The following is a 27,037-nucleotide window of genomic DNA, read 5'->3' on the forward strand; positions in this document are numbered from 1 at the left end:
TTTTGGAGAATCGGAACTAAATATTTATGTATATGGCAAATGCACACAAACATAAACACACACACAAATACACACACACACTTGGAAACACAGTAAAATAAATAAACACAATTTATTTTTTGTTGAGATCGTCACGAGATGCAAGTTACGGGGATAAGTCGATTTCAATAACGAATTTTCGAAACGTATTTTCGTTTTTGAATATTTTGATTTTAATTTATTTTCGTATTGCGCAGACGGCAGATGGTGCGCGTACCCGGCTAACGGTAACCAACAACTGAATGATGCCACTTGCAACATGTGGCATCTGTGGTGGTCCGCCCACTCATTGAGGAAAATTCTAACAAGCGGCATTTATGAATGGAAAGCAAGAAAAGCTCTTTCAAAAAGCAAGTTCAAGGCATCAAACATGAAGTGAGTAGACTTTGATATATCCCGTATAAGTGTAAAAGATTTAGACTCCATGAGTTTAATAGTTAATCCAAAGAATAGAAAAATCATCTGCATTGTTCGTTTTACCTATTAAGTTTTCCTTTTATCACACTCGAGAATTGCCACTTTTGTCAATGAACTAAACTAGTTGCGAATTATAATGGCTTTAACAATAATTAAGCTCAGCTTACAAATTAAAAGCTCATATTTTTAGGGCCTTGGACAACTCTTAGGTCCAAATAGTTTTACTATCTTGTGGCATTTAGCTTTTGTTTGTCTATTATTATACTCTACTATATATACCATTTCCCCTCTTTAAATGTGCAGGGTATCAAAAAGCTCGAAAAGCTGTCAAATGAACTTTTTCAACATTTTTGAATTTGAATCCTGAAACCGTTGACGTTAAAATTCAAATAGTCACTTCTAGGCATTTTCTTCTCATATGATAGGTAGATATATAAATAACTAATTTAATAATAATTTAACAAACAATTAAAAAAAAAAAAACAAAAATAAATGTATATATATAAGATAGAATGCAATCGGCAAAGCTTCACTTGGATCTAATATTGCTGATAGGCATGTCCTTGATGATGGCTCAGATGATGGTGATGATTTTGAGCCAAATTGGCCTGGGCAAAGATATGCTCGATTTCGGCATCGGTTAGTTGATCAAAGATTCCCTGACCGCCACTTGACGCCTGGGTCAATTGGGCCGATGAAGTTGTTGCCGAGGCCACAGGTGGCAGATAACCTAAGAGAGAGACAGAGAGAGAGAGAGTGAAAGAGAGACAAGAGTGAGTGAGCGTGGGGGGAACTTACCCTCAGCTGGGGCTCTGCCATAAGGTGGCAGCAGAGTGATAGATGGACGATTGGGCGATGCTGTGGGCGGTTGATAGAACACTGGCTTCCAGGGCTGCTGGTCGGGTTGCTGCTGCTCTGGCTGCACTTCCGGCTGTTGGGGTGGTGCAGGTGGGGCTGGTGGTGCTGGGATCTCGGGTGACGCTATGGCTGTGCCTGTCTCTGGCTTGACGGGAACAGAGCCGGGCAATGGTATTATGCCGCCAGGAAATTGCACCTCAGGCTGGACAAATGTGGGCGGCTGTTGGGGCAACGGCGGCTGGACAGACGAGGGAAAGAACTGATTGGTGGGCGGGGAGGCAGGCACAGCGGGTACTTGGGGAAACTGCGGCACTTGTGGGAATCCGGGGAATTGAGGGAATGCCGGAATCTGAGGGATCTGTGGAATCTGAGGGATTTGTGGGATAGCGGGAATTTGTGGGATGGCAGGGATTTGTGGAACATCTGGCACCTCAGCTGCAGCTGGGATGGCTGGCTGGGTGGGTATCACGGGTGTAGCTGGAATTGCCGGCTGTGGTTGGGCAGGGATCGCCGGCTGGGCGGGAATAGCCGGCTGGAAACTGAAAGTGGGCACCCCTGGCGCTGTGGGAAACGATGGGAATTGTGGTACAATTGGGAAATCGAATGCCAATGGCGTTTGGGCAGGTGGCAATGGTGCAGGTGCAGCAGCAGGAACTGGTGGAGGAACAGGAGCTGAAGGAGCAGGAGCAAAAGATGGCGGGGAAAAGGCAAAGGTCACAGCTGGATGAATGGGCACCGATTGGACCGGCTGCACTGGTTGAACTGGTTGAACTGGCACCGATGGGACCACTGGCTGCACAGGCTGAATGGCTGGTTGCACCGGCTGCAAGGGCAAGGGCTGGATTGCTGGTTGAGCAGGTGCAGCCGGAAAGACGGCCGGAGAGACAGGCGCATGGAAGTGCAGTGGCTTGACCACCACGGGCTTATGTAACAGATGCTGACGCGGATAGTTGACATTGTAGGAGGTGACCACAGCATTGCCCGGACGCAGGACATACGAGGGTGCAGCAGCAGCCAAGGCAGGAGTTAGAGCACCAACAGATGGAGTCAGAGCAGCAGCGGGCGCCAGAGCGGGTGACAAGGCGGGTGACAAAGCGGGCGACAAAGCTGGAGACAAAGCGGGAGCTAAACCCTGAGCGAAAGCCGGAGCCAGTCCAGCGGCGGCAGGAGCAAAAGCTGGAGTCAGTGCAGTGGCAGCTGGGGCGAAAGCTGCTGCAGCCGTCAATGGTTTATAGTGAATACCCTGGAATGGTGAGGCATACTTGATGAAACCATGACGATGTGGTGGAGCCGCTGCTAGAAAACTACTGCCTCCAGGCAACTGGAGGCTATAGCCATAATGGGCAGCATAGGTTCGTGTGGGCCAACCGTGATTGGCACCATGAAGAATTCCACGTTTGTGCTTGCCAGCTGTTTCCTTCGATGCACTGATCACTGCTGACGATGCTGATGATTCCGTTTCACCCTCAACTGTGGGCAAATCCTGAGCTGAATCGAGAGCAGCATGGCTCGAAGTGGATGTGGTCAATGATGCAATCTCCGATGTCGTCGTCGTTGTTGGTGTTGCTGTTGGTGTGGGCGTGGTCAAGCGATTTGCATTACGCAATCGTAAAGCAGCCTCTGTCGAACCCAATCCAAGTCCAATGATAATGAACACAATGCCAATGGCCACATGGCATTGACGAAGAAAACTCCTGGCACATGGACTCCTCATCGTAGTTAAGCGTACTTAATCCGCGCGATTATTATGTCAACGCCTCACGATCGTTGCCAAGAAAATGAAATGAACTTCCTTGGTCTTTGTTGTATTTATAAAGCGGATATCAATAAAGCACGACCATAGCCACATGGCCACATAGCCACCTCTAGCCACATGGAATAGAATGGTGATGCATACCAAGCAGGGCCATTGCAGTGCGCATTGATTGGGTTGGCTTGGATTGGTTCAGTTGGTCAGTTTATGACTTTTACGCAGACATTTCACTTGTAGCCAACCAAACACTCAAATGCCTCATTATGATCCCCCCCCCCCCCCCCCCCCCCCAGAAACGAAACCCCTTTCAATCACCACTTACAGTGGTTCGTAACTAGGTAAGAAAGGCGTTTTACCCTTTGGACAAATGGATTAATATATTATCACGTAGTTATGAAATGAGGGGAAATTTAGACCCTTAAAGTATGCAAAAGGCAGGAAAGTTATTCATTTATTTCAACAAATTTATAATTTTTCATACGCATGTAGCTTACAAATGTTCTTGAAACGGTTTTTGTTTTGAGAATTACTTTTTATCCATAGGAGATATTAAAAATTCTTCTTTGACTGCCTATAGCATACTTTGGGGGACAAAGTTCGCCCATTTTAGAGCTTAAATTAAAAATATTTTTAACCCTTTTTCAAATCGTTAAAAGTTCTACCAAGATCGAGTCCTGCAAACTAAACAGACATATGCAAAGCTTTCATGACAATTGCAGAGCATAATTTATGATCAGTTTTTGAACCACTGTAACTTCAATTACATACAACATGCCCAGCACGCACCATGCAAAAGAAATGTAGAGAAATATATGTAAATGTATATAGGTATAAACAAATAACTTTTGTTTTCAATGGCTTTTGCCTTTGCATGTTCCGCATTTTGGCCACTTTTCACTTTACATATAACCCAACTCCTCAACCGCTCCCCCGCTCTCCCCACCACTCAAGACTAGAGACAAATTTGGTAAGTTTATTCAGTAGTTTAATTTTTTTGGTCTCAACTGAAATTGATGCTATATATGGATAGCCATTAATGACCCCATCCATAGTTGATTATATAATCATATAATCAGGTAATCATAATCGCAAAAATCTCAAATTGCAATTGGGTTAAACTGAAATGGAATTTGCATTGGGCCATTTGGCCTAGGTGAAAGCATAAATCGAAATGAATTAGCTATACTTGAAATTGATTTTATTGTTTGTCGATATATAAAGCGACATTAGTATTTAGGTCTTAGAGATATGTATGTATTTTCAAATGAAAATCACAAGTTTATTATGTCGAATCCTATATAATTAGATCTATATCTACACTCTAACGTAGCTTGACCTGTTTTAAGCAGTAAGAGGTTTGAGAGAAGTACATATGTATATTCTAGTACAAATCACAAAAATTATTGTAGATGATTTCCCTTATGGGTCTCAGAAATCTATTCTATTTAGCCTCTGAAAATGAAATTAACAAGTATTTAGTTTAAATTGTGATTTTATTTTGTTATTTTTGGGGGTGGGGGTTGTGGGGCAACTTTATATGCAGAGTATGTCAAAGTCGATAGTTTTTTTTAAGGTATTTAATGTAGCCATATAACGTTTAAAATTCAACTATTCACACGCATAAATTTCACTTGCACTAAATTTGATAGCGACTGGGACAGGGGCAGGGGCAGCAGCAATCATACTTATTGACATTATATCACACACCCACTTAAATGGTAAATGGATTTTCACTTTCTGTGTGTGTCAGTGTGTGTGTGTGTGTGTGTGTGTGCGGCAGGAATTTTAATTGTTGTACAAATTTTAGTTTATTTATCTAATTTAATTCGACTACATATCTCGATACACAAAATCTAACTAAGTTGTAAGTGGGTCGAATGTTGACCAAAAACCATTATTATATCCTCAAGGTCTTTCCCCGGCCTTGGAAGACATCATAAAAGACTCCATAAACCATCAAAAAAATCTCATATATTTCGCACATGTAACATAACACAATCGAAACCGAAAACCTTTTAATTTTTTATGGCTACATGTAAAAAAAAAAAAAAGAAATAAGAAAAAAGAAAAGAGAAGAAAACAAGACAGAAGGAAAACAACAACAACGTGTTCAATTGAACGTGCTCAGCATAAGCAATTGCAGCTCAGTTCAAAAAACGTTTCTAAACTTAGCATAAGTATGTATATGTAATAAAATCCCCTGTCCAGGTTGAAGATGGGATTACAACTTAAAACCAGAGTGTATACTAACTATGCCAAAGGTAAGATTCTCGTAGGTAACACCCACAAAGCCAGCCTTTTCAATCATATGCTTGAAATCTTCCTGTTTGGGAAATTTGCGTATACTCTCAACCAGATACTGATAGGCTTGCCATTGGCCGGCCAACAGTTGACCCATGGGTGGTATCACCTGGAAAGAGTATTGATCGTAGAGCCATTGCATTGTCTCATTGGTCAAATGGCTGAACTCGAGGCACATGAAACGTCCACCTGGCTGTAAGACCCGATAAGCCTCGCTCAGCACCTGAAATAGTCCAATGGAAAGGATGCTAAGCCTCATTGAACCTCACATGAAGACTAGTTATTCTCACCTTATCCACATGTGTACAATTCCGTACGCCAAATGCAATGGTATAAGCATTGAATTCGTCATTTTTGAAGGGCAACTTTTCGGCATCGGCACATTGCCAATCGATGCTTAGATTGGGTAACTTGTCTGTGGTGAGACCCAGACGTTTGGAACGCTCCTCGCCTACGTTCAGCATATGTTGATTGATATCCGATATGGTGACATGACTTGAACGTCCCTCTGTATTGGGCTGATTGGCCAAATATTTGAGATAGCGAAAAGTAATGTCACCCGTGCCGCCGGCCATATCCAATAGACGCATACCATGCGTGGGACCCAAACGCTCTACGAATATATCCTTCCATAGGCGATGTATGCCCATGGACATGGCATCATTCATCACATCATAGGATTGGGCCACCTGCTCAAAGACCTCATGTACTGTCGAGAGAGAGGAGGAGGATTATTAGTTGGCTTGTTGTCATTGGAGATTCTTCTTTGTACCCTTTTGCTCCTTTTCGCTCTCGGCGACTGTCTGAAAGCCAAAATGTGTGGTTTTTCCTTGATCTGTGTCTGTTTGATTCGATTGCGGTGTCTGGGCATCTTTCTCTTGGCTCACTGTCGTGGCTGTTCTAACACCATTCCGGCTTAATAAAAGCCGGGCCCGGCTTAATAATTGTCTGGCGTTGCGTGTTGTCTGCATGGTTTGTTATGTCTTGGTTTCAGCTGTTTTGCTCTCCCACAAAAAAAAAGTGTTGCCAGACGTTCTCAAGTGGGCAAGTTGGCAGTACGCAAGAAATCAGTGTTGAAAAGCGAAGTATTTGGCGGAAAATTCGAAGGTTTATAAGTTTATACTCGTATAGTTTTAAAAATTATATAATGAGGATTAGCTGTATAGATGGAGATTCTCCTGCGACTTTATGTCGACCTTTTTTGACGAATAATAAAAGATGTCACTTCGTTTTATGTAATCCGCACGTTTAGATTTATTAATAAGTATATGTGTATTTTTAGCCCAATTTTTTTTTTCTTTCTTTTTTCTGTTTCTTTTTTTTTACATCTCTCCCGATTTATTTAGCCTACTCCATTAATTTCACATATTAATTTTAAATTGGATATAGAGAGATTTTTCGTACAGATCTTCTCTTGGCTCAGTGTATGTTGCACGGATGTTCTTAGTTCCGTTTCTTTTTTAATTTTTGTGTATATATTTTTGTTGTTTTTGTTTTTTTTTTTTTTTTATTATTATCCATATTTAATGTCTTAATCTAAGCTTAAATATTAAATTTTTTTGTAAAGATCTAATTACAAACTGAAGTTTATCTTTTTCGTTTCACTTTAAACTTAAAGACTATTACAAATGGGAGGAAAAAAAATATATAGGTAGGTGGTCGTAATATGTATAAATTGTGTGTATGCATATTTATATAGATAAGTGGGAGAATAAAATGATTTGTAAAAGTCGGTGTGTCAAATATGATTTCTTAAACATTTACATGCGTCAACACTCCAAAGGAAAAAAAAAGGAATAGAAAAAATATCGTATAGACCACAACAACAAAAAAAATATACAATATGTGTACGTATTGTACAGTAGACGCTCAATAAATAGTTTACATATGCATGTGTCTGTGTGTGTGTGAGTGTGTGGGTGTCCTTTGCACAACTCTTTGTTGTGGTTGTTGTTGTTATTGTTAGTTTTTTAAATTAATTAAACTAATAGTAGGTGGTGATATTTAAATAATCATTAAGAAAAAGTCCATTTTATAAGCGTTTTCATTTTGTTTCACTACAAATCTTTAAAAAGTTCTTCTTATGCGTGAGAGTCATCGACAGAAAAAAAAAAACCTATAAGATATCAGCAAAAAAAATGAAGAAATTATGTTCTTGCCTATGTAAGTATATATACTATATGTAGCTTTATATATCCTATATGTGTAGCTACTCTTAATTTCTATTGAAATAGTTGCTAGATTATGCACGTTTTAAGTCTATTGAAAAATGGTTGTTAAAAAAAAAAAAAACAATCTTCATTTGTTTGTGTTTCTGTGTGTGTGGGGGGGTGTATCTAGGGAACAGGGGGTTTGCTTACATATAAGCTATGTATATGCATATCATATTATATATATATATATATATAATCCATCTTTGTGTTTTTTCCGGTTAGATTTGGAAGATCTAAACGCAACTTGTTCCATGTGAAATTGGAAAACACAAGCCATAACAAATACAACTTATTTTTTGTTTGTTGTTGTTGTTGTTTTTTTTTTTTTAGTAATTAAACTCCTCTTCCTTTTGCGAATCGCTGCGCAAATCGTTCATAAGCGTTTCAAAGCAAGATTTGGGTATAAGTGTTCCAACAATTTTCTCACCCTCCGTTGTCTTCATGCGTATCACTTGCATTTTGCTATTGGAACGAGTATTCAAGATGTGTTCGACACGTCCCCAAACGGATAGAACCGAACCAGCTAGCACATGATACAAACGTTGACGCAAGCCCACCTAAACGAAACGAATCGAATAGAATGAGTTTACAAGAAATGTAAATGATGAAGAGGTTTGGTTTGGTGATAGAAAGATATATATACCTCACAATCGGTGCCTAAACTGACATTACGACAATTGCCATTCCAATAGGCATGCGAGCATGTATTCACCGAGGCATCATATTGTTCGGTCCAATGCGGTTCGGCCTCCTCGCTGGGAACTTTACGATATTTCTTCTCCAGCTCGAATAGGGATTCATGGCGAACTTGTAGTCCGGTGTTGGGACGATAAATTTGACACATTATCTCTTTTTTGCTGCGAGATTTCTTCTTATCCTTTTTGATGCTATCAAAATCTGATGAACTACGCGATTGTTGCTGCTCCAGGACGACAACCAAAATGGCTGTACGTTTTTGATTACGCAACTGATGCGATACATAGAAGCCTTCACTATCATTGAATAGATCAGCATATCTAGGGAGTAAATGTTAGCTTGTTAGAATCATCACAGACACACAGAGATGAAGGAGGTTTGTCAACTTACTTGTCAATAGCCTCCTGCCAGATCATGCCACGTTCAACACGCACTGTATGCAATTCTGTGGGTGCCACGCCTGTGGCATGTTTACGTACAAATCGCAAAAGACGCACACGATTCACATTCTCACCAGCGGCACCCAAATCTACGAGAGAAAATGAAGTTTAGAATCAAGTCTGATTAGGTTGGATTTGTAAGCTTACCTAGAATACCCAAATCAAAGCGACCACCGCGTTTGGCGTGATTTATAATGGCCGTCATTGTATCGGTGAAATATTTGAATAGACGATTTTGTAAATCGACCGGACAGCCCAATATACGATTGAGAAACTTTGATATGTTATTGTAGTCCTTATCCAAACTGAGAACACCGGGATGACTCTCGCTATTGACAATGATGCCAACACCGACCAGGGCCCCGGCAATATCCTTAAAGAATTCACCAGAATAATCGGTGGGGGGCGGTACCAATGGTGACTCATAGCCCATTATGGTCCGCATTACGGTCTCCAATGCCTGACGGCCATACTTATTATCAATATTGAATTGAGATAGATCCCGAGTCTCCGTGGCACGACGATCACCGTGTGTGAGAGCTCCCAACGATTCTAAACGTTTTGCCACGGTCGACGCGAAACGTCGCTCACCAGCCAAATCCGAAATCAGGAATATATACTCCGGGGCGTTCACCTGATTCGAACGATGTGTTCGTCCAAATTGCTGTATGGCCCGATCGGCTGACCATGGCAACTCGAGGGTAATGTGGACACGACGACGCTGATTGAAGACACGACGATCGCTCTGCAATGATATACCACTGGACGCTGCCTCCGATATAATGGCCACATCCTTGCGTCCATCCATGAATCGCTGCTTTTCGGTTATGTTCAATGTTTCGAGAGGGACATCCGATTCAGTGCGGGATTCATATTGTATGGTGCCATCATCGTTCTGGACAACACGACCACGTCGTCCTGTCATTTCGGCCACATTCTCGGGACCGCCAAGCTCATCGATCAGCTGATCCAACGTATTGGGTGGCAATCGAGAGCCCAGGCGTTCAATTTTACGCAACAATTCCTCCTTCATGGTGCAAGCCCGTTCGATGGCATCTTTCGGTGGCGGGCCATAATTTAATTTAACACCATTCACTCCAACGGGAGTCACAGTGCCCTTTAGCTCTTGTTTCTTTTGCAGCAAATCTTGGATTTTATCCTGTGTCGATAGCTGAGACTTGCGTGTCTTGACCGCATTGAGAGCGGCGGCAACAGCCGCTGACATGCCAGCACTACTACCGCTAGGATCTGTTGCTGCTCCTGCTCCCATGGGGTTTGCTGCTGCTGCAGATGCAATGGAATCTTTTGACTCTTTTTTAATGGCCTTTTCCTTTTTCACCTTCTTTTTGGTCTTCTTTTTGATCTTTTTGGTGGATTTTTTGCTACGAGCATTGACCCAGGGATCAATATCACTGTCACTGCCACTGAAAAATGGATTGAAATCGGAACTGGCATCACTGGCCACACTCCGACGATCGCTATCCCTGTCATGATCATCGTCATCCTCATCCTCGTCCTCATCATCGTCGTCGTCATCGTCGCCATTGTCATCATCGCTATTATTGTACGCACCGTCACTGTGGCTGGGATTATCGCTATCACTATTCGATGGCGTATGTCCGGCGGCATCATCATCGCTATCGCTATATTGCCAAGAGGCACTGCGTTTCTGGGTCTTCTTACGTTTCGATTTAACCGAATTGGAATCACTTGCATTGCTGGCACCTTTACGTTTGCTGCTGCTGCCGTTGTTGTTATTATTCTTATTGTTATTATTATTATTGAGACTAGAGGCCGCAGACATCGATGAGACACCGCTGCTTGTCGTGTTACTGGCGGTGGTATTAATTGTAGTGCTACTGCTATTATTATCATCATAGAGACCAAGAATACGATTAATGCGATTGCGATCAGGTGCAGGAAAATGCCGTTCCACAAACGATTGAAAAACTCCCCTAGAAGGTAATTGAAATCAAATAAAAATATTGACTAGCGACAGTTTTTTTACTGGGACACTTACTTGGCTGTGGATACGAAATCGGTTAGCTCACCATCATCGCGTTCCAGTTGATCCAATGTGCGAGCCTCGCCCGTCGATTGGAGACCAATGACCACACATTTGCCATATTTAATCGATTCGCGGGCCACCATCACGGCATGATTCACTTTGGCCGCTATGCATAAATATTTAAAGAAACGCTGATGCGATGACCAGAATTGTCCCCACATTGTTTTCTTCATGCGGCTCTCGGCATCGATCAGTTCGGCGGCTTCGGTAAATTTTTGCATTGCTTCCACCCATAATTCAACCGATTGATCATAGATCTTACGAAATTCCTTAGAAAGGGCAACCTCTTCGATCTTAAAGGTAACGCCCTTGAAACTCAATTGTCTTGCGATATACATGCCACGCAGTTTCATATCCATGGCCACAATTTCCATAGCTCCCACGCCACTGCAAAAACGGAAAAGGAGAACACATTATCTTACTTTCTCTATTACTTTCTATGACCTGTCCAAACTTACCGTCTCTCGACTGCCGTAATGAAATCATTGAAATTGGGAAAAGCTGTACCCTGACCCCAGAGACCTAAGCGCACCATATAGGCCATATTCTTCGGTTCGGATGCTCCAGTGGCTGATGCATATACAACACGTGCTTTTGGCAATTTCTGTTGCAACTCCAAGACGGTTTGACCCGTCTTTGTGGGTTTACCCGAACCGACGGGACACAAATTCTTTGCCTTGTGACACTCATCGAATATGATGAGTCCTTCAAAATCCTCGCCACACCATTGCAATAGCTGACGGAAACGTGAACGATATTTTCCAGTCTTATTATTCGATTCACCAATTAGAGCCGAATATGTGCTAAAGATAACGCCACGTTTGCAATTATTATTCACATCCGAGCTTATCTTGGCGTACTTGAACTAAGCGAGGAAGAGCAAAACGGAAATAAGTAATCAATTCAATTTAGAGAAATTATCTTATCTTCTTACCTTATTCAAAGCATGAACCTCAATACGCGATGCACCGATATCACTTAAATCGCGTTCTGCATCATATTTGAGATCATTGGATACCGATATCCATAATGCCTTCTTGCGTCCCTTGAGATAATTCTCATAGATAATGCCAGCAATGGTTCGACCTTTGCCCACACCGGCGCCATCGCCAATTAGGAAGCCAGCACGACTGCCATCGGGCAGGAGATGATCGTGCGCCTGTGAGGCATATGTGATGGATTCCAATTGCAATGCACTCAGCTGGCCGCTATTGATTGTATCGCTGGGAATGGATACCTTATAGTAAACATCGCAGGGTTCCACCGAGCTAAGCGAGGCGGTTTCCACAACAGCATCGGGATGCTTTTTACCCAATTTAACTGCACAACAAAAGGAGATGACAATTTACGATGAAGGGATGTGTCAAAGTTGCATGTCTTTGTGGTTTATACTTACGCTTTGCTGGCCAATAATCGGCATAAGTCTCGGCCACACCCATCTCCTCATAGTCGACTTCATCTTCTTCCGGCTGTTGGACATAGGAGGCAGCTGCTGCTGCTGCTGCATTTGCTGCTGCCGCATTTGCCGCCGCCGCCGCCGCTGCTTGTGCATTGACTTGAACCATTGAGGGATTGGCTGGTTGCATCGCCACCGAAGGAGTTGGTGGGGCTCGTGTTGTTTGTAAAAACATTTGGAATACATTATTGGGTATACCGCTGGTCAGATATTCCGGATTCATGGCGATTAATTTCTGAACTGCCTCCAGCATCATAGTGTTGACTTTCATTGCGCCACCGCCGGCGGCTGCTGCGGCTCCACCGCCTCCAGCTGTTGCTGTTGATGCTCCTCCTGCTGCTGCTGCTGCTGCTGCTGATGCTGCTGCCGATGATGCTCCTGCGGGCATGATTATTTTTGGCGTTGTCGTTGGTTTTGTTGTCATCATGTAGGGCCGCATAGGCGTGGCATTTGCATAGCTCACTGCAATATAAGGAGATTTGGCAGGTGTAGGTGGTGATTGTGTTAAGTGTTTATGTAGTTTTTATTGTTTTGTTTATGTTTATGGAGAGGAAAAAAGTAAGGATGTGGAACAGGGGGAGAGAGAAAGAGAGAGCAATGGAAAATCACCTGTGATTAGTATTAGAGAGGAGCAAAGGCGATGCAATTCGTCATTTAGAAACTAAACTCTTAACATGTAAGAAAATACACGCAAAAACAAACTAAGGAACAGAACAGAACCAAAATAAACAGAAAAAACTCCCCAGTTAAGAGAATGGCGTCCAATTTTAGTTTATTTCCAAGCTTATATTACTTAAACCGCTTTCTCTCTTTCTCTAAAGATTAAAAAATATAAGTCTTTTGGCGCCCAACGTACAATAGGGAAGCAAATGTGTTTTTTGGCGCCCAACGTGAATGTTAAATTATATATTCTGGCAATAAATTCTCAAAAAATGAACTCAATTCAAAAAGCAAAATTCTGCTGTAAGTAATTCGCGAAAAGCTCTGAACAATTTATTGGAAATCAGGTTTTATAAAATGAGAGCTACATCTTTTGGCGCCCAACGTTAGCATTTTCATGTTTTGAAAACATTTGTGGTGGCGGCTTAGGGTAGGCACTGCTAAAACGTGCCTTCGAACGTGTATTGAATGGCAAATTGTGCTTCTTCAAACGATTCACATAGGTGGAACACGATGATCTTATTTCGTAGTGGTCTCCTCTCTCCTTCCTACGAGACTCTTTTTCGTAACGATCATATTCCCTCCTATTGCGGTTCTCCGAAGGATTAATAGCACTATATTCACTTGGAGTTGGACCACAACAATATCTATTGCGATAGATTAAAGAACAGTGTTTTGATTTGCTCTTTGGGGGCTTTTGGGCGGCTTTGATCAAGATTTCTTCCGATGACATATCCCTGGTCTGATTTCGTTTGGCTCGCTTCAGTTTGGCTTGCGTTTTCTTTCTGACATCCTGCAATAACCTATTAACCATCTCGTCGCGAACTGTTTTGGGGGCATTTTCGCGGATTGCCCGCTCCAGTCGTGGCATGAAATCATCCACAATCAAAAGTTCCAATTTACGTAATGTTGTGGCATGAACATTGTAAAACTTATTCATTGCCTCTGCCACATTTATATTGATGGCCTCTTCCATTTGCTTCCATGTGAATAAAGCCTCGTGTGTTGGCTTATGACCTTCCATCGCCATATTCATTAGAAATGAAAAAATTTGGAAAAAATATTTGGGAAAAATAATAATATCCAATAATACTAATACTGACTACAAATTTTTGAAAATAAATACAACTCTACTGAAGCGAATCTGTATACTGTAGAAGTGAAATGAAAAATTCTATGTAGGTCAACAGAACCAGGTTACTTTGATGGGTTAAAAAAATAAAAACTGTCAGATGAGAGGATGGATAACAAATTCTGAATGAATGATAGAAAGAACACCTGGCAAAAGTGAACTAAGCACACTGTTCTCTTTCCATCACGAATGAATATTTTAATGTGACACTTTCTGATGATTTTAATCTCGAAGTTAGCTAGGATTGTCATGGATTTATACAAAATCTCAGCATTCTTGATCAATAGAAAGTATTTTTTTTTTTAACCGAGGTATACACAAAAGTATAAACCTCTTATTTGCAGGCTTCGCCAACCTTTTTTTGTTTTATTTAGTTGTAATTCCCAACTAGTTTTAGCCTTGAAGATATTAATATGGCCAGCAACATGTGCGGTTGACTAAGTTTAGTCATTGAAAATTGGGAAAATAAAATAGAAACAAAAAAGAAACAAAACGAAATGTAACGACAACTATTGAAAAATGATTGGCGCCTTACTAAACGCTATCCATTGATTAATTTTTTCATTATTATGATTATTATTATTCTTGGTTGTTACCAACATTAATCGACTTACTCTGCGCCAATAAAGACGCGGCCATATTGAAATTAGCAGCCGAAGAAGATGATGATGACGACGTCGAGGAGATTGTTGAAGATGTGGAGGATGAAGTGACACCGCCAACACCACCACCACCACCACCACCACTAGTGGTGGTGGAGCCTCTTGTGTTGGCATTGCTATTGAAATTTGTGGGTGACGCATTGTTACCCTTGGAGGCTACATAAGCGGCCAGATTCATCAATTCGTTGGTGCTCAAACTGTTGAGATAGTTGCCAGCACCGCTACTTAAATATGAGTTGGCTGAACCCACGCCACCGCCACTGGCAGCGACCCCTCCTCCAGTGGCAGCACCACCGCCCCCGCTAGTTGTATAAGTCATGGCAGTGGTGCTAGATTTGGTTGTGGATGAAGAAGGATTACTAAGACTATTCCTTGCATTGGTGGTGGTATTCGTATTGGCGGCATTGGCCATTGCTTTAATGTTGAAACAATAAACAAAGGATTGAGGAGGGGGAGGGGGATAAATCAAAATCAGTGTTTGTGGTTGGCAAAACGAAACGAAACGAAACAGCAAAGAAACAAACAAATAAAGGTATTGTTTAATGACGAAAGCATGATATATATCCATATATATATATATATATATCGGTAGATAAGTATATATAGATAGATATTTGTAATTATTTTTTGTTTGTTTTTTTTTTGTTGGAGGGAAGAGAGAGAAAAAGAGAGAGAGAGAGAGAGAACACAAGGCGACATTAATTAATTAATTAAATTTTCACTGATTTTAATTAGCTCTCTCGAACGTGTGTCTATACTTTGGTGGTGTGTGTGAGTATGTGTGTGTGTGTGTGTGTGCACTTACCCGCCATGGTTTGATTCAATTTCTTTGGCATATTGTTGCTGCTGTTAATTGCTGTATCTAACGGCAGTTTAGTCGCTTTTAATGCAACTCCTCCCGCTCCGGCTCCTGCTGCTGCAGCTGCTCCCACTCCACCTCCTGGCGTTGCTACCGTTACGAGTTTTGTTGTTGGTATTCGTATTGTTGTTATTTTTCCTCCAATTGGCACTGCGACAATACTGTTTGTATTATTATGATGTTTGTTGTTGCTGATGTTATTGTTGTTATTCTTTGTTATAATATTTATTTTATTATTATTATTATTATTATTTATTATACTATTGTTGAGACGCAGCAACGAAACAGTTTTATTATTATTTATATTATTATTGTTATTGATATTGATGATTTTATTAGCGCTAATTGTGGGTATAATTGTGGCTCCTGCTCCTGCTACACCTCCTTGAAGTCGTGTTGTTGTTGTTGCTGCTGCTGGTGCAACTACTGCTCCTGTTGCTGTTCCACCTTTTGTGGCAATTCCAACACCACTTCGTATATTTTGGGCATACGTAACCGCTGTATTTAGATTAAGACCACCGCCTGCAAAATGAACGTTTAAGAATAAGTAAAAGTAATCAGTTCCACTCATAATTTCATTACTCATAAAAGTGTTTAAGAATTGGAGTAAAGTGGCGAGTCTACACATGTGTAATTGGGACTGAAATCGTTCATATTACAGAAAACTCCTCAGTTCTCAGAATGTTCTTAGAATGACGCCCAATGTTTAGGTTGATTAGAACTTTGTAAGGGAAAGCTTCTTATACCTAATGGTTCTTATAGTTTTATAACCCCCTAAGGAGGACGACCACAAAACTAGTTTATTTCGTTCGTCGTTTGGATGGCAACTCAATCTTGAAGTTAAAGGGTAAAAGTTTTGAGTTTTTCAGCATACTGTAAGGAGATGGCTTAAGCTTTTCATGGATACGAGAATGTTATGAGAATATTTTTACGAGAGCGAAACAAATTTGCATTATATTGAATGCTCACTGTAGTGCATACTGTGTGTAATTGTAGCAGCTCTGCGTTCTACGTCAAAAGTAAACTGTAGAAAAGAATAAACGAAAAAAAAAACAAACAAACAAACCGGCAAACATACACATTATCAGCTGTTGCTGTCCCTCCATTTTATCTTTGCCAACACCTACGAGTTGAAGTTTGTTTGATGATGGATAGGAACGACTACAAGATACCCTTTTCTTTTGCCTCCTCAAAAATTCGTGGGCGATAAAATCTCAATTTTTCCCTTTAATGGACAACTAAACTGTTGATACTGAACAAGAATTTATATAAATTATTGATGAACTTTTTTATGCGATTAATGGATAATGAAATTCAAGATTTATTATTTAGTTTAACTAGTTATTGCACTTCTTAAGGTTTAACAAAGTTTCATTTTGTCGTCAAAAGATTGAACTTAGCACTCTTTTTAGCACTCTATAAAGTCGATATATTCGAAATAATTCGTTGTTAATCGACTTGAAGAAGTCTTCTAGGCGACAAAATGAACTCACATGAAGGTATTCAGTATTCAAAAGAGAACATTTTTGATCAAAACTACAAATGTATGATTCATCTATGAATATACCCACTTAATGTGTGAGTATTAAAGGGTATAAAGAGACCAAAAAAACCAAAAAATGAGCAAACGCACATGGCTAGCCGGCTGATGCCGGGGGCGAAAACAATAGGCGGAGAGAGTGAGAGAGAGACAGCGAGGGAGATAGAAAGAGAGGCGGCAAAACCAGCATTTTTATTAAAATTTCGTTTCGGTTTTTGTTTTTTTTTTCTTCTCTCTCTCTCTCTCTCTCTCTGACATCAACAGCACGTGGCAAGAGCAACAAGTACTTTTATTTTGGCCAATATATAACTATATATCATTGAATGTGTGTGTCCTTTGTGTGTGAGTGTGTGTGTTTTTTTTTATACCTTAACTTCTTCATGGATGAGATTTAATATACATTTAACAATTTAATGAGCCATGCTGAAAATTATGCGTGGGTTAAGTCAAGACATTGCAAGTGGGTGGAATATATGGTTTCGGACTTCCCCCGCTCCAAGGGAGAAAGCGAGAGACAGAGAGAGAGAGAGAGAACGACCGACAGAGACTGAGGGAGACCATAAGACATTGCATAATTGCAAATACATAATAAATGAAGGAGATGATGACGAGGAGACTCAAAGGTATATGCATATACATATATAAACTGAACTTAAGCATATATACATAGGCGTAGACATTCTCCTAGAACATAGAAAGGTGCAACATTATAATGTGCTTGCAATTAGAGTACATAGAGGAGGGAGGATGGCGGAAGGAGGGGGAAAGATGAGAGATGGGGTTGACTGGCGTGAGGTGGTGGTGGTTTCAGAATCAGCGGTCAACTTCCATCGAATTTGTCGTATATGTTCAACCATAATGAGTTCCACCCACATTCAATCTAAATATTTAATAACTAGTTAGTTATTTGTGTTGAATTATTATACATTATCATACATATATAGGTACTTTTATCGGTTACAATATTAGAATAACGAAAAACTTATAAATTTCCTTGACTATACTTTTCATAATGATCAGGAGGATTATCTACTAATAGGACTTAGTACAACATTAATACAAGAAATTGAAATAAAGAGACAATAGTCTAGAATAAAAACCGATGTCTTCGTATCTGCAAAATAAGTTTAATTGTTGTTGAGGTTTAACAAAGAGTTGATTTATTTGAAAATAGGAAAGGAATTCGAATTTAAGTAATATAACTAAAGATAGTCATTCCTTAAAGCTAACACTGAGCATTAAATACTCAATCTTTTCAAGCTCTAAACGAAAGTTCTTAGTTATTGAATTTAGTTAGCAGCTGTGAAAAACACTTTCACCTTTCATTTGAAATGCATTTTTCACTCCCCCTTACAACACTACAAACCTGTGACTGTGTGTGTGTTTGTTTATTCATTTATTCTGCCTGTAAAGTTATTAACAATTCCTTCTCCTAATAGCCCTTAAGCATTTCATTTCATGTTCTTTGTAAATTATTCAGACAACCAACTGGATCAATTTAATGGTCATTTCATCAATCGATAAACAAGACTAATTTGATGAACGGGTAAATAAGAAACATGTACAATATGTCCAAGTATATAAACATATGTACATATGTATGTGTATATGCGAATGTTATGTACGTGGATTATAATTATATGCATCTGAAAGGCAACTAGACCCCAGATAATGAGATATTCCAAGTATGTATACATCATTATCATCAGTGGTTTTAAGGGGGGTGGTGGTGGTCATGGGTGGTACTTGGTGCACTTTGATTGAAACCTTAGGCACTCAGTGCACATTTCATGAATATTTCAAATGCTTCCTAATGCAAGTTGGGCTTTTAATTAACATTAGCAAAGATACAAAATTACAGACAATAAATGGGCCAGAATGGAGATAATGAAAATATGATTCGACTGGAAATCAATGTGGATTTATTTACCTGGCACTTCGATTTGATCTGGATCCTCATCGTCATCAAAGTCTGAACCAGAATCTTCATCATCGAAATTATTATCATCATCGTCGTCGTCGCCAGCGTCTAAAAAGATTTTTCGCTTCTTTGAAGTCTGTTAAAAAGAAAAGAAAATAAGAAATGGTAAATAGTAACATTTAATGAACGTTATGGGAAGGAAAAGGGACACCACCCTTTTTTCATGGGTTTCGTTGACTGACGGTATTCACTGTCTGTCTGGTCAAGAGAGTGTTCACTGTTCTTATAGAATAAAAATCAATAACTTTGCAAAGTTTAAAGGGAATTTACATAAAATTGATGAAACAATGCAAAAAAAAAATGTAGTACACTTTTCAGAGTTACATGACAATTGATGAAAATATTCAACAACAAAAAATGTAGCACACTTTTGTGAGTTGTCATCCTGTTAAACACAATTACAGCAAGAGTGAGAGAGAGAGAGAAGGAGAGAGAGAGAGAGAGGGCAAGCGAGCGAGGGAAATAGAAAGCTGGATGAAAGAAAAATATTTTGCATTTGTTTAGAAAAAACGGCACAAAAAGCACGAGCAAAAAATTTGCACACACAAACACACATCTAAAGCAAGAGAAAGAGAGAGAAGACCAAAAAATAACGAAGAGACACGAATGTATAGACCGAGCGTACATTGCATACGAATAAAGAAACGAAAGAAGAAAAGAAAAATGTTAACACTCACTTACTTATTATTTAGGCAGTCACTCAGTCAACCAGTTGACTGGGTTCTTTTTTACTTTTCTTTGGGTTTTTCTTAATTTTGCAAACAGATTTCCGAGATTCACAATTCACAACGAAAATTTTTGAAAGGAAAATTTATATGCCGATGGCTTTACGCTTATGCGACTGTTTCTATGCTCGTGTTAGAGCCAACTACAAGAGGATATGGCCCAGGACCCAGTACCCAGAACCCAAAATGCTTTAGACCGACCCGCCAACTTGACACAACAACAACAACAGCGACGAGTGAAGGAGCGAGACAGAGAGCAGAGTCGGAGGGGGAGAGGAAGGGAGACGGCAATGGCAACGGGCAGGAGAGGAGGAGGAGGAAGCGAGACGACGAAATTCAACGAAAATTTTCAAACCAATATGGAAATTTCGCCAACACAAAAACTGCAGGCTCTAAACCATATACACTACACACTACACTATACACAGTTATGGAAATGAGTTAAGGGTGGGGTGGAACCAACCAGGTCCAGGGTGGTTCTCGGATGGGTAACGGTCAGAGAGCGAAACAAGAGTTAGAAGATGGAAGAAGAAGAAACCGAAGCAGAAGAGATGAAGGAAACACACACAGAACACAGTGGAACGCAGAGACAAAGTCCCCGTGCCGACGATACCGATAAACACACCCCTTCTTCTCGTCGAAAATTATACAAAACCGAAAGGGTTGGTGGGGTGGACGACAACAACGACGACGATTTGATGGGTGTTTGGGTTGGTGGGTGGGTGTTTGGTCGGTTGGTTGGTTTTTGGCTGGTTAGGCTATGGTTGTAATCAAGAAGAAGACAATACAAGGTGATTCAAACGTGTATGGAGGGATAAATGGAAAATATACACTGCTACATGGGGAGGTACATTCTCATGTATGTACATATGTGTGTGGGTAGGCGGTACAGTGTAACCTAACCTCGACTATGCCGAAGTCTTTATACTCTCACTGTAATTGACCTTAATATTATGTTTCAAACTTTAAATAATGGATCTTACAATTATTCTCTCCCTTTTTCTTTTCGCTAAGATCACAATTTCCCTTACTTCGACTTTGTTTATCGTTTTTTAGGGAATACGGACACACATTTACATAACCCTTTTTTGTTCCTTGCATTCCTGCGGCAGAAACTTATAGCCAATTTACAATAAATCTATTCGTCCGATCTACTCGAAACTCGGAGTTATGATGCATGACATTAAAAACTCTTCAAATTGTATAATTGATGATGCATGACATTAATAATAGTATAATAGATCCGATTCAGCTAAATTTCATACTTTGTTTTTATATGCCAACTAACTTTATTTAACTTAAGGTCAGAGGAGTTACCCAAACTTTAATTTGACAATTGACAATCTCTCTTCGTCTCTTATTTGAGACGATTGTCCTGAACTGAATAACTTTGTTTTGTTTCACTTATGGGTAAAGTGCGCCCAATGTGCGCGACAGCGCATTGCATGAGGCGAGAGGTTATGAACTGAGGGGTTGGTCGTTGCATGCAGAGGAGTCGATGCGAGTGCTCCTTATGCAAATGCACCCAACCCCCTTTACCAAAACAGACATTCTCCCTCCTACTCACTCACTTACTATCTTTCTCTGTCTCTTGTTGGGGAAAAGCCTATGCCCACTACAATATCAGGGCCTCTGCTCTAAAAACAAAGTATTGCAGCAATAGCAATGGACTAGGGGGGGGAGGAGTGGCGAGGTGGATAGTGGGCAATGTGGTGCATGTATAGCAATTAGAGCAAGACAGATAACAACTGACGCCGTCGACTGGTTACCCTGACACTCACAGGGCCTGATTGTGCCTGCACCTCTTGGGACGTTTGACGTCACCGAACAACACATACAGTGACAATTGCCAAAGAAGGAATTTGGCCTCCTCAAATCAGATATATATGACCTATGGCACCTAAGGTCTAGTTATTATCAGTAGACTGCAATGTCTCATTCCATATCTTCAACTGAGCTAAAACTAGTTGGGAATTACAACATAATAAAGCGTAAAAACATTGACAAAGCTCCAGAAATAAAAAATCAAGTTAAATACAACTCAAATGTTTTCGATTTCGATCTTAGGATCTCTGCATTATATCTTTTAACATATATATGTTTTCGTAAATTTCTCTTTGTGGAGTTTTCCTGATTAATTTCTATAAGGGTTTTTTTTTTTTTGAATTAGTTGTAATTACGCATTCGTTCCTTTTTGGACATTTCTAAAGATGGTTTTATAATATATTTCCAATATAAATTTAATTACGCGATTTAATATAACAATGTTATAATTGATATATTTTATATTCTGTAAATATAAATACAAAAATTTCCTATTTTTGTGTATAAATAGAATCAAAATCAATCAAGTATCTATTTTTCCCTTCTGGCACACACACATACAGAGAGAACGTCTGCCCCTCATCTACTCCTACACGGGATAAAAGGGGACGAGGGCAGTTTTTGTGTGTTGACACACAAAATAAAATCAAAACGAATGACCTTGCAATAAAGGAAATGCTGAAAATATTTTATATCCAATAAACACATGTTTTTCCCACCACGCCTCCATCTCCTTCAGAGAAGGCGACGGATGGGAGAGAAAGAGAGAGAATGATACATCAACATGTTGTTGCCACACAGAGAATAAGAGAAGCAACAAAAATAAAAATAAAAAAAACAAAAATGAACAAAATAAAAAAGGATAAAGAAAAAAAAGGAGAACAAAATGAGAAGTTCACCCCTCATTATCCATCTATCCATCCATCCATCTATCCTGGATTTTCAGTTCTGGAGCGCATGCGTCATCCTTTATGCGAATGCAATGACCAAAGCATATAATGTGATAAATAGCCATAAGGACCAGCCTACTGGCCTCTCCCCATCTCTCTCTGTCTCACGCTGTACGGGTGGGGAAATGTATTGCAATGCGCAGATTGTGGGAGTGGCAATTGCAATTGCAACTAGGATAATTAATTAAGACGAATGCACCGCCAATCCCCGAACACTTTTCATTATTCTCCACAAATGACAAAGACCCACAAAAAAAATGGTTTGCGTCTAAGCTAAGCCTGAATGGTGTGTGTGTGGGGGGTTTGGTTTGTGTCTCGACTAAGCAACAAGTACGATTAACAAGAAACCCAAAATTTAAAATCAGTTGGTTTAAATGGAAAATGAAGTCTTTAAACTTCAAACTTAAATCTTCCGTAATACACTTTTTTGTGTATGTATAAGAATATATGAAAATGTTTAATTTTTGACCTTTTTCATTAAAGTTGGCCTACAAAAGGACTTAACTTTAGCTGAGGACTATGAAAGATTACGCTTACGAAAGAAGCTAAGGCATGAAAGAGATGGAAGATATGCAAATTCCCGTGTTTCTCCTCTAGAGATAATTGCGCATTTTCTTAATCATTATTTGAGTTTTTACATGGGAAATTCTGCTTATCTTACATTATTACATTTTATAATTTAAATTTTTTATGTTTTCAAACCCAAATGCTTTTAATTTGTATGACATTTCAATTCAACTGGCCCCGAAAATTAAATTAATTTCTTAAATACGTTTCTAACTACTTTGTAACATTTGTAACTACTTTTTGAATTCAAGATGCAACAAATATTGCAAAAAAAAATATATACAAATCGGTTAAGAATTAGGGAAATTATGAATATTTGTTGACATTAACTTTCCCTAAAATTCTCACATTATGTATACTGTTATAAGTTATTATTAAATCCTTCTTTCTTAGAGCCAAGAATATTTCTTTACCATTTAGTCTATAAGTCTAAAACAACAACTTTTTTCTTAAAGGGTTTTTTGTGTTGCCACTAAAATTATATTTCGTTTATATTTATTTGTTTTTTAATGGATCTACAACTTTTCTAGGTCTACACAGGTTTTATAGGGATGCTCTAGGCGAAAATAAAGAATCTAGGTGGCGCAACTAAATAAATAAATCATTTAAGTTCTATTCGAAAAATCCATCAATCACTTAATTTACTACTGAGTCCCCAAACAACGGAATGATGATTGCGACGTATGCTGATGATACGGCTATCCTCTTTAGTGCATGCGACCCACAAGATACGACGGAAGCCCTTCAATCATACCTATATGACTTCCATGCATGGACCAAACGATGGTGCAAATCTATAAATACCACAAAGTCAACTGAAACCCCATTTGCCCTTGGAAGCTGAACCTGCCATGTAATAGCATTCAACAATGAAAGAATTCCGGCAGCCAGCAATGCCACATATTTGGGCGTTACGATACACGTTGCGGAGACCAGAAAACCAGAAAACTCCAAATGCTGGACTGGACGCTCAGAGGGTCCAGCACGTTGTCCCTCGCAAGTAAAATAAAAATTTATACAGCGATCGTGGTACTTACGTTGACATATGCCCTTCCCATTTGGAGCTCTGCATCTAAATATACAGTCAAAAAAGTCCAAACCATACAGAACAAAGCGCCTGGTCGCATTACAGGAGCAGAAATGTCTCCACCACGACCTGGGCCTACCAACGGTCGAAGCTCATCCGAATCTTTTAGCTAACGACTTGGCTGTCAACAATTCCAGGCAAAAGCTAAAGCGTCTGCATCCATTGGACAGATGATCAATACCCACGGCCATTGCTCGTTAAAATTTGATCTAGGTTTATTAATAAAGCTCACCTATTCATAATATTTAATATTATAAAGACAAATTAGTTATAGAAATTCGATGTAAAAGCTGCCTGAAGTTGAGACAACATAAATAAATAATAATGAACGGAATAATAAAGATATATATACAGTGGCTCACAGCTTATTTCAACCAGCACCCTGAAAAAAGTTTGTCTTTCTATAAAATCTAAACAAAAAGCGATACCAAAAAAATTTAAATGCAGGTAGTTAATGTAATGTTTCAAAATATAAAATATGAATTCATTTATTTTTTAAATGTATTTATAACATTTTTAGAACTTAAAAACTAAAAAATCAACCAAAAAGAATGCCACAGCTTATTTCAACCACCTACTTTGTCAGCTGAGCATTTTCTCATATTTCTAATGAATTTTGAGAGTAGATCTTGCACAAAAATTCATTACGCAAAATGGGACCACGCACATACATCGAACAGCGAGAACTTGTCCTCAGCCACTTTAAATCTGGTCATTCCCGCAGGAAAATTGGGGAGATAGTTGGACTTAGTGATTCCACAGTCCAAAGCATCATTTACCGATTTGTTCGCGAAAATAGAACCCATGACAAGGGTAGAAGTGCTCCCAACAAAAATTTTAATTCATCAGACGAGCGCTATATTGTTCGCAAAATAAAGGAAAACCCAAGATTATCGGCTCCAAAAGTGGCCTGGTTGAAATAAGCTGTGGCATTCTTCTTGGTTCATTTTTTAGTTTTCAAGTTCTGAAAATGTTATAAATACATTTAAAAAATAAATTAAGTCATATTTTATATTTTGAAACATTACATTAACTACCTGCATTTAAATTTTTTTGATATCGCTTTTTGTTTAGATTTTATAGAAAGACAAACTTTTTTCAGGGTGCTGGTTGAAATAAGCTGTGAGCCACTGTATATTGAATTCACGTTCAAATTTGAGCCACATGTAATATCAAGGGCTAAATCAGTTAGTCTGGCTCTGCCTGTTGAGCGCTCTTAGTCGATTTATGATTGATATTGAATTATTTTATCAATAACAACAACAACAGACATTGTTTTTAACATTTCTTATGCCCTGTATCTTAAAAACTGTGTAGAAGTAATGCTTGATTTTTGAATTTTTTTTTTATCCGTAGAATTTTTCAAAACTTTTTTATATGTTTCAAAAGGATTCTTCGAATTCTTGGTGAATTTAAACTGTGCTAAAACTAATATTAGTTAACCGATAGTTTCTGCATTAGCCCTATATAGATAAGAATATTGTCCCGTTCTGACTAGCCTTAAGTTAATTTACTAAGCTGACAAGAGAAATGCAAATCTATATAGATTTAAGCTATATCAAGAATATAAAAATTATAAAGGAAAACTTCTTTTAATAGAAAACTAAATCAATGAGATGACTTTGTGGGGGAAATTAGGTTTGAGAGGACATTAATCTATTATATTATTCCTCCATGGCACACCTTTTGCTCAATGTACTGGGATCATTTGGCCTTAACCCTAACCTAGCGCAACAACATAAAGTTGAATCACGTTTGAATGGAAACACATGGCAAAAAAAAAAAACCATGCGGAACAAAAAACTAAATTCAACAACAATAACAAAAATTTAATGAAAAAATGTGATTGAAAATATTTAGAAAACAAAAGAAACTACAACACACAACTAAAGAGAAAGAGAGAGGGGAAGGGGAGGCAGTTAGATAAGGCAAAAGAGGATGGTTATCAATGAGGAAAAACTCTTCAATGGCATGTGTGGAAAAGACGAGAGATCGAGAGAGGGAGAGTGATGGTTGGGAGGTTGGAGGGGCCGCAGTTTTCTTCTTCTTTTTGTTTTTGTTATTACTGCGGCTGCTGGTGCTGGTGCTCTAGCGACTGAGACTGAACGTAAGCGTCAGCGTTAACGTTTACTGCTATCTCACACATTTATAACTATAACCATGTGGCTTCAACCAAATGTGTGGGAGTAAGCGAGATGGCTACAGTGTATGCACACGCTCAGCTGCTGCGCCTCTACGGTTGTGTGTGTGTGTGCAAAAAGAAAAACTCACTACAATTTTTCTCTTTTTTATGTTCGTAGAAAAATATCTTAAGTCATGCAGCAACAAAAAAAAAAATAATATTAAACTTACCATTTTTCTCTTTTGTTACTCGCGTATGAGTTTTTCCCTTTCTTAACAAAATCCTCTCTACCGTGTCTCGTTTCTGCTGCTGCTGCTGCTGCTGCTAATATTGTTGTTGTTGTTCTTGTTGGCGGCGTTGTTAACCAAAAAAAAAAAAACCAAAACCAACAAAAAAAAACCTCACGCGTTATTTCTTTCGTTTTTTTTTCTTTGCTTTTGTTTGCAATTTTATTTTGTTATTCACGCACTATTCTCGGCTTTGCGAGCAACGTTTAATTCGGTATTGTATTTTAGCGACGCTTCTCCACACACACGCAATTAACAATCATAATAATAATAACAATTCGGCCGAAATAGGGACACGAAAAAAGTATCGCTATTATCGAGTATCGAGCAACAAAACAATGAATTCGCCCACCTGAGTATTCGCCCATCCAAACTGAATATTTGCCGAACCAAACTGAAT

At 39.3% G+C, this 27,037-nt stretch overlaps 3 protein-coding genes across 4 annotated transcripts; all 3 read right to left on the reverse strand.

Moving 5' to 3' along the window:
- Window positions 1-983: 983 nt before the first annotated feature.
- LOC6644760 (vegetative cell wall protein gp1) lies at window positions 984-3,028 on the reverse strand. Its single transcript, XM_047011587.1, has 3 exons — window positions 2,010-3,028; window positions 1,255-1,928; window positions 984-1,186 (listed from the first exon to the last, which is right to left on the reverse strand). Exons 1-3 carry the CDS (start codon window positions 3,026-3,028, stop codon window positions 996-998), a joined length of 1,884 nt encoding a protein of 627 aa, XP_046867543.1. The 3' UTR covers window positions 984-995.
- A 2,148-nt stretch (window positions 3,029-5,176) lies between these two features.
- On the reverse strand, window positions 5,177-6,447 carry LOC6644667 (2-methoxy-6-polyprenyl-1,4-benzoquinol methylase, mitochondrial). The gene is made up of 3 exons (XM_002067538.4): window positions 6,141-6,447; window positions 5,659-6,077; window positions 5,177-5,591 (listed from the first exon to the last, which is right to left on the reverse strand). Exons 1-3 carry the CDS (start codon window positions 6,337-6,339, stop codon window positions 5,289-5,291), a joined length of 921 nt encoding a protein of 306 aa, XP_002067574.1. The 5' UTR covers window positions 6,340-6,447; the 3' UTR covers window positions 5,177-5,288.
- Window positions 6,448-7,844: 1,397 nt separating this feature from the next.
- On the reverse strand, window positions 7,845-26,696 carry LOC6644666 (protein strawberry notch). Of its 2 annotated transcripts, XM_023176943.2 has the most exons (12): window positions 26,581-26,696; window positions 19,025-19,151; window positions 15,501-16,076; window positions 14,648-15,109; window positions 12,182-12,703; window positions 11,720-12,105; window positions 11,244-11,650; window positions 10,738-11,172; window positions 8,865-10,672; window positions 8,668-8,806; window positions 8,225-8,597; window positions 7,845-8,138 (listed from the first exon to the last, which is right to left on the reverse strand). In XM_023176943.2, exons 1-12 carry the CDS (start codon window positions 26,581-26,583, stop codon window positions 7,908-7,910), a joined length of 5,469 nt encoding a protein of 1,822 aa, XP_023032711.1. In that variant the 5' UTR covers window positions 26,584-26,696; the 3' UTR covers window positions 7,845-7,907. The 2 variants fall into 2 exon arrangements, with proteins under 2 accessions (XP_023032711.1, XP_023032712.1); XM_023176944.2 differs by lacking the exon at window positions 14,648-15,109 and having other exon boundaries at window positions 26,581-26,695.
- Between the last annotated feature and the right edge of the window lie 341 nt (window positions 26,697-27,037).

The sequence above is a fragment of the Drosophila willistoni genome (assembly GCF_018902025.1).
Source record: "Drosophila willistoni isolate 14030-0811.24 chromosome XL unlocalized genomic scaffold, UCI_dwil_1.1 Seg142, whole genome shotgun sequence".
NCBI lineage: Eukaryota > Metazoa > Arthropoda > Insecta > Diptera > Drosophilidae > Drosophila > Drosophila willistoni.

Bases quoted from the DNA above. Each gene is read 5' to 3' on its own strand.
- LOC6644760 (XM_047011587.1), bottom strand. From the start codon at position 3,028: ATGAGGAGTCCATGTGCCAGGAGTTTTCTTCGTCAATGCCATGTGGCC. The intron at 1,929-2,009 runs ATCTTTTGCTCC...ACCTGCCCAAAC, and splicing joins ACCTTTGCCTTTTCCCCGCC to GCCATTGGCATTCGATTTCC. The intron at 1,187-1,254 runs GTAAGTTCCCCC...TCTCTCTCTTAG, and splicing joins TGGCAGAGCCCCAGCTGAGG to GTTATCTGCCACCTGTGGCC.
- LOC6644667 (XM_002067538.4), bottom strand. From the start codon at position 6,339: ATGCAGACAACACGCAACGCCAGACAATTATTAAGCCGGGCCCGGCTT. The intron at 6,078-6,140 runs GTACAAAGAAGA...CTCTCTCGACAG, and splicing joins GAGCGAAAAGGAGCAAAAGG to TACATGAGGTCTTTGAGCAG. The intron at 5,592-5,658 runs GTGAGAATAACT...GGACTATTTCAG, and splicing joins ATTGTACACATGTGGATAAG to GTGCTGAGCGAGGCTTATCG.
- LOC6644666 (XM_023176943.2), bottom strand. The intron at 12,106-12,181 runs GTAAGTATAAAC...TTTGTTGTGCAG, and splicing joins CGATTATTGGCCAGCAAAGC to TTAAATTGGGTAAAAAGCAT. The intron at 11,173-11,243 runs GTAAGTTTGGAC...CCGTTTTTGCAG, and splicing joins ATTACGGCAGTCGAGAGACG to TGGCGTGGGAGCTATGGAAA.